We start from the raw sequence: 10,379 nt of genomic DNA, 5'->3' as shown, positions 1-10,379 counted from the left end.
GCGCGGGCGGGGCCCGTCGTGGCGCGCTCCGCGCAGCGCGCCGCGGCGTGCGCGGCGCGCAGGCCGGCGGAGGAGGAGCCGAGGGCGGTGGTGACGAGCACGGCGGCTGGAGGGGAGGAGGGGAGGATGGGGTCACGAGGGAGGCGGGCCATGCTGCCACGGACATGCAGAGGAACTCGCGCAGGGGAACAGCACGGGCCGAGCGCAGACACCGTCGCCCGGCTCTCAGGACCCAGCACGCACGCACGCACCCAACATGAGGCGCAGGAGGAGGGTGGCGGCCCAGGGCGTCACGGCCAGCCACAGCCGGGCGTGCGCCGTGCCGGCCAGGGAGAGGAGCTCGCAGAGCTGGGGGTGCAGCTTGAAGCCTGAGTGACGATTTGGTGAGGGTGGGGAGGGTGAGGCAGGGTGTGTCCCGACGGTAATCGCATCCGGCACCTAGCATCTCAGCTGCAGCACACAATCCCCCTCTGAGATCGTCAAGAAGAGGCAATCGCAGCACGGAGCGGCGTCACCTGCGGGATGTGCGTCGCCGAGCCAGGCCATCAGCGACACAACCATGAGCGCGGCAGGGCCGGGGTCGACCCGGGTCCAGCGCGGGTGGCGGGCCAGGCACACCACGGTGGCCATGCAGGCCAGCACCCTCAGAGCCGTGGGGCGTCGACCCTTGGACCCAGGCTCAACCCGTGCCAGCCCCGCCTCGCTCAGCATCCAGCGTGGCAGCGCGGGCAGGCCCGAGTAGACCTCCACCCGCGCCTCGGGCGGGGGCCCGGCGGCCGACTCGGCGGGGTATACCCATGCTGCGGGGATCCAGTCTGTGTCGGGGCGGTACACCAGCTGCACCTCGAGCTCCCAGGATCCCACCTGGGCCGACCACAGGGTGGGATCTGGACCCTCAACCGGCTGGAGAGGGAGCAGCCCAGGGGACAGCCAGCGCGCCACGGAGGGGGGGGCAATGACGATGTGCGCGTGTTGGTAGTTAATGTACCCCAGCTTGCAGCTCTGGACCAGGAGCGACTGCAGGCGGGAGTGCTGGAGGGTGGCCGGCCACCAGAAGGTGACCCTCCCAGCCGTGGACTCCCCCATGCCCTGCCCCGCCCCAGGCAGTGGAGAAGGCAACAGATCGCGCACTGGGTAATAATTTGAGACAGCGAGCTTGTGATGACAAAATATATAGAAATGCGTTTGGGATCACTGATCGCCGAAGTGATCTCGCGGTTTCAGCTTAACATCAGTTCTCGCGCGCGGAACAGGCACGTTCCGACAGCGCCCAGTCTCGGACGCCTGGGACGCACGAGTGGCCCTCGTATAGGGGTGAAGTCGACGGGACGGTGGACAGTGCAGCCGGGGCTCCCTTTTTGGATCAGAGGACGCGGGTCACGAGGGTGGGTGGTGACAGGTTGGACTTCCCCACCCATGCGCCCGTAACGAACTCCGCATCGACATGGACTCCGGGAGGCACTTCCAGCACAGACATGCCACCCACCTGACTCCCCTAGAGTGAGTTGTTGACGCGCTTGTATCAAGAAAAGGGGAGTACCCGGCGGATCAAGACTCTCACCGCCCAATCCCCCATACATCTTGTGCCCCTGCCTCCAGGCGCCGTATCAATGCCGTCGGGGAGGCCCTGCGCCCCCTGGTCCCATACGCCATCCAGACGGCTGTGACCATGGGCGCATACTCCGCCGGCCTGGCCGCAGCGCAGGTTGAGGCGGCGGGTGGTCGGAAGTGGTCCCCCTGTATGCACCGTGCGCCCATAGCCCACCCCTCCTTCCCCCCAACCCTCGCAGACCCTGGGCATGGCAGCGCGCGTGTCGTGCGCCACGCCGGTGCTGGGCCCCGTGGGCGGCCTGCTGGGGGTGGGCCTGGCCTCGGCGCTGGCCGGGCAGGCATCCCTGCTCTGCCGCGAGTCGCTGCACGGAGGCGGCCGGGGCGGCACGCCCGGCCCGGCCGCCGCCCGCCCGGCCCGCCGCGGCTGGAGCGCGGAGACGCTGCTGGTGGACGCCGCGCTGGGCATCGCGCTGTTCAAGCTCATGGGCGGCAGGTTCCGCAGCGTCATGCCCAGCGACCTCAGCCGCGTGGGCGCCATTGCCCTGGAGTCCATGCCCACGCGCGGCATCGAGTACGCCAGCCGAGGGAAGCGGCGCGAGCTGTTCCGCTTCTTCAAGAGGCACGCTGTGGGGGGGTTGATCCTTGGCTCGAGGCGGAGGTTGGGGTGGGATGGGGCATTTGCCAGGGGGACACTCTCACTGGCCGGACAGGCGATGTGCAGATGCAGGCGGGCCGACGTTTGCGGGGGTGCCATCAGGTGGCTTGCAGATCCAGGTCCAGTGCCCCCGGCTGTGGGCATCCAGCGCTCCCTCTGACCACTCCACCGGGTTCCGCGCGCCTCACAGGGACGGGTGCCATCACTGCGGAACGCGCCGCGGCGACGTCATCGGCGATCACATGCCCCCCAACAAGCTGGTCCTGGACCGGGTGGAGGCCATGCCCGCCGCGCTGCGCACGCTGCGCCGCCTGCCCTTCGTCAAGGAGGCCAGCGAGGCGCTGGGCGTGCACCTGGGGCCCACACCGCAGCGGTACTACCCGCAGGTGGGCGGGTGGAGAGCTGAGGGGGGTTGGCGGGGTGGACTGGTGGGCGTGCACCGATGATCCTGGCGGCCACAATCGCTGCAAGAACGAGGGCCCACCCTTGCTCCGGGCTCCTGCTGTGCCTGCTCGGACCGCAGACTGCGCGCTGTCGCTCGACCCTGCGCACTCCGCAGCTCACCTCCAGAACCCCCACCTTGCCTGCTCGCAGTGCCAGCCCTGCGCCCTGAAGCAGGCATCGGCAGTGAAGCACGGGAAGACGAGGCTGGTGTTCCACCAGATACTGCATTCGGGGGGGAGGTCCAGTGCCTGGCACTGGGCAGGCGTGGTGACCGGGCTGCGGCACCACAGCAGCGAGGCTGGGACGAGAGGGCAGCGACGGGCTGGATCCTGGAAGGGGGGGCCATGGTGAGCTGACCCTGCGATTACATGGTTTCTGATACCGTTAGGCCACCAACTCAAGGTGCGCTGTGCGCCTGATAGCAGCACATTGTACCCCTGGCAAAGGACCTGTTCAGAGACCTCTGCCAGATGTTGGCGCTGCTACCCCCTTGACTGATGCATCCACAGAGTAACAATTGGACTTGTAGTAGAGCTCGGGCTGCTGTGCAGCTACCAATACTTGAACAGAAGACCCACACAGCAACAAAACTGAGCTAGACTATCCCCTTGCAGAGGGCGTGCGCAAGTTCATTGCCAGGGCAGATTGAATGGTCAAATACCTCGCAGAGACAGGGGGCCTTGGGTGGGCAGGCGCAGCATGGACGAATCTTCCCACAAACAAACTGAACCCGGAAATCTTCTGGCCCATCCCGACGCCGTGAACATTGCCTGAACGGTGTCGGAGGCCACGTCATCACTTGCATGACAGTCTTGGGGTACGAACATGGCTGATAGGAGGTGAATTGAGGCACTCTGGGGCCGACTCTCCGTCGCACCGGACCGGTCTGCTTTGGAAAGGATGGCGCTCGGGAGATGCTGAGGCGGGTGAGCACCCTGGCCTCCCAGGGATGTGGAGGAGGCCCACGCAGGGGATTCGCCATCTTAGGCGGATTTGCCACCGAGCTCATCAAGAGGTACGGAGATCCAACAGCAACCAAGATGGCGGGACTCCAAGGCGTGCTGTTGGGCATGGGCAACCCCCTGCTAGACATTTCTGCCGTCGTCGATCAGGCCATGTTGGACAAATACAAGGTAAGTGAGAGCTGACCTAAAGCGGGTAAGAGTAAATTGGTTGGCGCCGCTTGGCCGATCGTGGCCCAGAGCGATCCTGATCGCTGCGCGGTGTGGCGGCATCAACCCCCTGAATCTCCCCGCCGCACCCCGTCACAGCTGAAGCTGGGCAACCAGATTCTGGCAGAGGAGGAGCACCTCCCCCTCTTCAAGGTGAGAACTTGAAAAGTTGAGGAACTCTCATTGGTATCAGGGGGTTCAAGCCCAGGTGGCCAATGGTGGTCATGATCTTGGACCAGCGTGAGCTCGCCATCGGATCCCCTGCATAACATCTTTGCGTGTGCTCAGGAGCCCATCCTCCCAATCCATCCAGGAGCTGACCGATGAGCACAAGCCCGCGTTCATCGCCGGCGGTGCCACCCAGAACAGCATCCGCATCGCCCAGTGGATGCTGCAGGTGTGCCTGTTGGAATGGAGGTTGTTTCGGTTTCGTGGTGGGTCGTGGGAGTAGCAGTGCATTCGCCCCTCCTCAACACCCCATCCACCACTTAACGATCATCCACGGCCCACCCTCGGCGCACCAGGTTCCCGGCGCCACCACCTACATGGGCTCAGTGGGGAAGGACGAGTACGGCAGCATCCTGGCCGCGGCCGCCGCCAAGGATGGCGTGCAGGTGCGGTACCACGTCGACCCGGAGGTGCCCACCGGCACCTGCGCCGCCTGCATTGTTGGCGGGGAGCGCTCCCTGGTGGCCAACCTGGCCGCCGCCAACAACTACAAGGTGGGTAGTTGGGTGGAGAAGGGGGAGAGAGGGGGGCGGGGGGGGACACCCGCCCACGCATCCAGCCGACTGGACTGTGCCCCTCGATCGCCACTCACCCATCCCACCATCCCGCCCCCACCTACCGCCAGATCGACCACCTGCTCAAGCCGGAGAATTGGGCGGCGGTGGAGGCTGCCCGTGTCATCTACTCCGCCGGCTTCTTCATCACCGTGTCCCCAGACTCGATGCTGAAGGTGGCCCAGCACGCCGCCGCCAACGACAAGCAGTACGCGCTCAACATCTCCGCGCCCTTCATCGTGGAGGTGCCGCCCTTCCGCGCCGCCCTCAACCAGCTCCTGCCCTACGTCGACTTCCTGGTGTGTGCCGGGGGGGCGTGATCGTTGTTGGGGAGGTGGGGAGGTAGAGGAGCCTGTGTTGGGTTGCCACTGGGCACCAGGCGACCCTGCAGGGCGGGGCGGGGGCTGCCCACAGCAACATGGATTCCCCTCGCGTCCCACCGGGAATCTTGCTGCCATCGCATAAGGCTGCCGACAACCATCCCCCTCCCCGCTCCTTGAACCAGTTTGGCAACGAGACCGAGGCCCGCGCCTACGCCGCAGCGGCCGAGTGGGGCACGGAGGATGTGGAGGAGATAGCGCTGCGCATCTCCCGCCTGCCCAAGGAGAATGGCGCGCGGCCCCGCACCGTGATCTTCACCCAGGGTGCCGATCCCACGGTGGTGGCGGTGCACGGCAAGGTCGCGCTCTTCCCCGTGAGTGGGCCCCGCGCCGCGCGGGGATGGGGATGGAGGTGCTTGGTGCGGGGGATAGGAAGGAGTGGATGCTGTGCTTGCGTGGAATGCTTTACAGTTCCCGCCCTCCGTCCCTTCAACAATCATTCCCTCCCAAACACAAAGGTGGTGCGGTTGCCCGCCGAGAAGCTGGTGGACACCAATGGCGCCGGCGACTCCTTCGTGGGCGGCTTCTTGTCGCAGCTGGTGAGGATCACTGGGGTGGGCACAGGGGGCCAGCGGTGGTTCTAGCTCACCCACTGCATCGAGGCACAAAGCTGTTGTGCGAGCCTGCCCTGCCCTTGGGGCTGCTCAGTCCTGCCAACAGATCATCGTGTGCTCAGATACCCCCCCCTCCCCCGCCGTCCATTCTACAACCCCCCCTGCCCTCCACCCCCCAACCTGCAGGTGGCCGGCAAGGGCGTGGAGGAGGGCGTGCGCGCCGGGCACTACGCCGCCTCCATCGTGGTGCAGCGCTCCGGCTGCACCTTCCCAGACCTGCCCTACAACTTCTCCTGGGCCTGAGCCGGGGTCGGGGTGGCACGAGGTGGACTTGGGTCCTGTACCTGTGCGCGCCCGCCCTCCGCGCCTCACTGACTCCAAGGCTTGAAAAACCTCGTCCCCATCACCATGTCGGGTTGCTTGTCCCTTCTCGCTGCTTCCCACCTTGTCTGACATTCGTGTAAAGTCGGCCCAATGCATCCGTTCCATCAAGGGGTGTGTGTGTGGGTGTGTCACAGCGAGACTGTTCGCAGAGCAGGGCATCAGGGGCCCGGCGGTTGCAGGATCAGGAGTGCCGGCATGCACAGCGCCCAGGACAGGGCTCCAGCGCTGCACATGCAGAGTTGGAGCTGCAGGGAGGACAGTGGCCAAGCGGTGCAGAGGCCTCGCTATGCGTCTTGCCCGTTCTCCCTGCGTGAGGAGGGGGCGAGCACGCCATGGGCGACATGGGTCCCTCGAACACAGCGACCTGGTTCTTGCTAGTGCTTGACCACAAGCGTTCTGAGTTCACATGTTCGCACGGCGCTCTTCTCCTTCCAGAGTCTGAGACAAGAAGAGCAAGCACACCCCTCCCGCCCCTCCTCCCCCTCCCCCCCCACCACACGTACAGCAGGTAGTTTGCAGCCAGGGTCTCGTTCTTGTCGCAGATGAGGAACGCCTCCAAACACACCTGTGGCGATGCAAGGCAAAGTTGGTACCGAGAGATGCACACTGGGCCTTGCTGAGAGGTCGCCCCACGTCACACAGAATGCAGACCCAGGGAGCAGACCGCACTCGTGGACAGGGGATCCCCTTCCCCCCCTTTTCCCCCACTTGCAACCCCCACCTGGCGGTCGAAGCCGAGGCCCACGAGCCGCTCGACGGCCTCCACCTCCTCCGGCGAGAGGTGGACCTCCACCACGTTGGCCCCAGGGGGCACATCCCCCTCGTCCATGGCCTCGCCGCCGCCCTCGCCGCCCTCGTACTCGCCCGCCAGCTGCTGCACCAGGGTCTCCAGGTCCGCGCCCCCCGCCGCGCTGGGCTCGTTGATCATGGCGAGGAAGGCGGCCTGGTTGGCGTTGATCTGCTCCAGCAGCGCCGGGTTGTTCCGGCCCAGCTCCTGAGCGGTGAGGGGGGTGGGGCGAGGGTGGGGCGAGGTGGGAATGATGGACAGCGGGCGACCCGACGCGCTGCCCTGTTGTCAGGGCGGGCGCAGCGATGGGGTCGGCCTCTTTGGGCCGTCACGATCCAGCCACTACCGTCATGCTTTCGCCCTCCTCGCACCGGCCTGCCCCTTCTGGCCACATTCTGCACATCCCCTCTCTATTTTCCCCCTCCACTCAAGCTCCCACTCCCAACAACAAACCCTCAACAAGCACACAGCGCCGGCCCCCCCCACAAACCTGTAGCATGGGCTGGAGGAGGGCGGGGTTCTGCTGCACCATGGCCTTCAGCATCTGGAACTGCTGGTTGGAGCGGAGGAAGTCCAAGGGGCCCGCCGCCCCCGGCGCCGCCTCGGCGGCGCCGGGGGCAAACATGTCGAAGGGTGCAGCGGGGGCGGGGGCGGGGGCGGCGGACCCCGGGGCGGGTGAGCTGGTGGGGGCCGCCGGCCGCTCCTCATCCTGCAGAAATGGGTGGGAGAGGCAACTGTGCCGGATGCCCCGCTGTGCAGCTCAGAACATCAGCCAGGTGCAGGGACTCCAAGGGAGGCTGCAGAACCCCGAGACCCTGGACGGGGCTGTGGCAGTGCTTGCCAAAACCCCAACTGCTCCCTTCGCCAGCCCCGGTGCTCGAGCGCAGGGACTGTTCCCAGCACCCGCCCCCATGACTCACCCTCAAACATCCAAACTCCCCCCCACACACACATATGACTCACCCCCAGGCCGGCAGGGATGCCGGACATGAGGTACTCCACGGCGCGCTCGGGGTTGTTGAAGGCGGCGCGCATGGCACGTTGCACCTCCTCGCGCGGGAAGCCCATGTCCACGATGGCGGCCACCTTGGCCTCCAGCTCCGAGCCCCTGGCAAGCTGGGAGGCGGCCTCCTCGTAGCCTCCAGCGGAGGCGCCAGCCGCGGCGGACCCCGCCGTGGCCTCTGGGATACCAGAGGCGGGGGCGGCGGCCTCCGTGGCGGGGGCGGGGGGCGGGGGGCGGCGGGGGCCGGCGCGGCGGGAGTGGGTGCCGGCGCTGCCGCGGGCGCAGCAGGTTCCGACTTGGGCTCCGCCTTTTTCTGCTCGGCGGATTGGGGTGTGGTACTTGCAGAGCACATCACAGGGTGTACTCTCACATACAGGGCAGGAGGCGGTATCGCGAAGCCTCGCACAGCAGCAGACTTGCGTCAAGATTTGCAGGGCCACCTCGTGATCAGGCACATTGATATTCTGGTGATGGAGTGGGACGCCTTGCAGCACTGCGTACAGATCCCGGACGACTCCCCTCCCCTCCCTGGATCACCTTGATGACCATGACCACGATGAAGCCAGACTCGGAGACATTGCTCCCCGTCAGCGTGGCGTCGTCTTTCAGGATCTGAGGCAGTGGATGCATCGGGAAGGGGCCGCATGGCGTGTCAGAGTGAAGACCTTGCGCCTGAGCGCTGTGCTCAGCGCCTCACTTTCGTCCATATACTCTCTATTATGCACCAATACACGAGACAGCGGGAGATTAGCAGACCGATTCTCCTTCAGGTGACATAGTCGCACCTTGCCCTGGTAGATGATATTGAGTGCATCAGCCGGAAGGTCAGGTTGGGCCTCCGCGATCCCTAGCTTGACATCCTTGATCTGCGAGGTATGCACACGATTTCCTCGGTCTGGCGTGATAACCAAGGACTATAGACCGGCTTAAGGCGCAATGACTTCCTGGCTGGGGGGCCCAGGGGCCATTCCCATCTGCACTGCGTACCTGTGTCTCGGGAGCAAAATCCAGCTGGAAGGTCCTGCCCGTCACGGTCCTGACGGTGACCTTCATGGCAGCAATGGTTGATTGTGGATATATCGGTGAACTGAATGTGATGCTGGAGTTTGAGGTAGCTGTCTGGGTGTTCTGTCTATCTTACTTGGACGTCCAGTCCTGGGCTCGTCTCCAGACCATTTCGCGCAATTTTCTTTGCGCTCAAAACGGCCCTGCAATTCCGAGCACGGCAAGAAATCACCTCGAGCACTTGGCACTCGGTGATCTTAGGGACTTGATAGGCGCTTTAGATGCGTGCTAGCATTACCTGAGTTCCTTGCACGCGCCGTTCCCCGGCGAAACTCGTGGTCGGCGTGAGCCCGAGCCGGTGTAGGCGAGCCGGCTGGGCATGCAACCTTGACTGCGACACGCCGAGTGACCCAGCGTCTTCCTTTGGTGTACATCGAGGACCATGCAGTGCGGACGAGTGGCGGCGCGGAGCACGGCAGGGTCTGTGAGCCACCTGCTCCCTGTGTCCACTTCCCTCCTCACCCGCTTGCGTGAGCTGGCAGCGGGCCTGCACAGCTCCTCGGCACCCGAGCCCCCTCCACACTCCCCATTTGGGCGCCCCCCGAACTGGCAAAGCTGCGACTGGAAGGCGCTGGGGCCGGAGGAGAGCCTGACCCTGGAACCAGAGAAGAGCGCATACGTGGCCTCCTCCCCGCTCTGGGAGGGCCCTGCCCCCGTGGTCTACGAGTACAGCGTCGAGTCCCCCCTGCTTCCTCCCCAGGTGACCAGAGTTCAGGGTCTGCTGCATGTGCCCGGCTTGCACAGGGGCCATCGTGTGGCCATGCCACCCTCGCTCATGCGTCGCCCACCCGGGCACCTCACCCGCCCTCTTCAGTGCCATTCCCCCCTGCCATTCATGCGCAGAGCCCTGGGATCCCCCCCCAACGACAACCCCCTCCGCCCCGCCCTGCGCCACGTCCCCTTCTACTCCTCCTCCCTGCACCACTGCATGCGCGCGCCCTCGCAGTCCGACTGGCGCGAGCAGCAGGGCGTGCTGTCCTCCGTCCCCCAGCCTGGCCCCCCTGGTGGGATGTCGCTGGCGGCGGCGCCGCGCCCGCCGCGCCCGCGCCCGCCGCCGGCGCTGCCCCCGCCACCCCCGCCGCCCCCGCCACCCCCGCCGCCGAGCCGAGCGCGCCGCCCCAGGCGTCCCACGCGTTCACGCTGCGCGGCAAGCGCCGCGGCCGCCTGCCCTACAACATGATGCACTACCTGGTGCGAGAAGTGTGCGACGGCCTGCGCGCGGCCTCGGACCTGGACCCCGCGCCCGGCACGGCGCTGCGCGCGGCGCTGCTCCGCGCGCTGCACCGCGTGGACCTGGGGGAGAGCGCGGAGGCGGCGGGCGCGCGCGCGCCCGGCGCGCGCGTCGGCCTGCTGGTCACGGGCGAGAGCGCGGCAGGCGCGGTGGCCGCGCTCCGCGCGCTGGGCCTGGACCCGCCCGCGCTGGAGCGCCTGCTCACGTGCCACGCCTGGCTGCTGGGCGTGCCCGGCCCGCTGCTGGCGGCCTCGCTGGAGTGCCTGGGCCTGCTGGGGCTGGGGAGCGAGGCGCTGGCCCGCCTGCTGGGCCGCCACCCGCGCCTGCTGCTGCGCGGCGAGGCGCTGCTGGACACCTGGGTTCGTATAACT

At 66.6% G+C, this 10,379-nt stretch overlaps 6 protein-coding genes across 6 annotated transcripts in view; 4 read left to right on the top strand and 2 right to left on the bottom strand.

Moving 5' to 3' along the window:
* Positions 1 to 225: 225 nt before the first annotated feature.
* On the bottom strand, positions 226 to 1,086 carry F751_5665 (hypothetical protein; the record flags this gene model as incomplete). Its single annotated transcript, XM_011402386.1, has 2 exons — positions 226 to 368; positions 516 to 1,086. The coding sequence occupies 2 exons, from the start codon at positions 1,084 to 1,086 to the stop codon at positions 226 to 228; spliced, it is 714 nt and encodes a 237-aa protein (XP_011400688.1).
* On the top strand, positions 798 to 959 carry F751_5666 (hypothetical protein; the record flags this gene model as incomplete). Its single annotated transcript, XM_011402387.1, has 1 exon — positions 798 to 959. One exon carries the CDS (start codon positions 798 to 800, stop codon positions 957 to 959), a length of 162 nt encoding a protein of 53 aa, XP_011400689.1.
* Positions 1,087 to 1,444: 358 nt separating the features above from the next.
* Positions 1,445 to 3,001, top strand: F751_5664 (hypothetical protein; the record flags this gene model as incomplete). Its single annotated transcript, XM_011402385.1, has 5 exons — positions 1,445 to 1,500; positions 1,600 to 1,705; positions 1,791 to 2,185; positions 2,397 to 2,592; positions 2,801 to 3,001. 5 exons carry the CDS (start codon positions 1,445 to 1,447, stop codon positions 2,999 to 3,001), a joined length of 954 nt encoding a protein of 317 aa, XP_011400687.1.
* A 689-nt stretch (positions 3,002 to 3,690) lies between these two features.
* On the top strand, positions 3,691 to 5,841 carry F751_5663 (Adenosine kinase 1; the record flags this gene model as incomplete). Its single annotated transcript, XM_011402384.1, has 8 exons — positions 3,691 to 3,783; positions 3,922 to 3,975; positions 4,136 to 4,219; positions 4,347 to 4,544; positions 4,676 to 4,903; positions 5,110 to 5,298; positions 5,443 to 5,523; positions 5,725 to 5,841. 8 exons carry the CDS (start codon positions 3,691 to 3,693, stop codon positions 5,839 to 5,841), a joined length of 1,044 nt encoding a protein of 347 aa, XP_011400686.1.
* A 365-nt stretch (positions 5,842 to 6,206) lies between these two features.
* Positions 6,207 to 8,765, bottom strand: F751_5662 (putative ubiquitin receptor RAD23a; the record flags this gene model as incomplete). The annotated part of the gene is made up of 7 exons (XM_011402383.1): positions 6,207 to 6,228; positions 6,426 to 6,487; positions 6,644 to 6,916; positions 7,200 to 7,259; positions 7,673 to 7,840; positions 8,250 to 8,324; positions 8,700 to 8,765. The coding sequence occupies 7 exons, from the start codon at positions 8,763 to 8,765 to the stop codon at positions 6,207 to 6,209; spliced, it is 726 nt and encodes a 241-aa protein (XP_011400685.1).
* A 394-nt stretch (positions 8,766 to 9,159) lies between these two features.
* F751_5661 (hypothetical protein) overlaps positions 9,160 to 10,379 on the top strand; it is a gene marked incomplete at both ends in the record, with an annotated part of 4,856 nt that continues 3,636 nt past the window's right edge. Inside the window, 2 exons of the mRNA XM_011402382.1 lie at positions 9,160 to 9,747; positions 9,900 to 10,367. Of these exons, the coding sequence (XP_011400684.1) occupies positions 9,160 to 9,747; positions 9,900 to 10,367 (1,056 nt within the window). The remainder of the gene's footprint in view (positions 9,748 to 9,899; positions 10,368 to 10,379) is intronic.

Source organism: Auxenochlorella protothecoides (assembly GCF_000733215.1).
Source record: "Auxenochlorella protothecoides strain 0710 unplaced genomic scaffold scaffold66, whole genome shotgun sequence".
In the NCBI taxonomy this organism is placed as follows: Eukaryota; Viridiplantae; Chlorophyta; class Trebouxiophyceae; order Chlorellales; family Chlorellaceae; genus Auxenochlorella; species Auxenochlorella protothecoides.
Note: the sequence above shows the minus strand (reverse complement) of the source record. Positions and strands in the feature narration are given on the sequence as shown.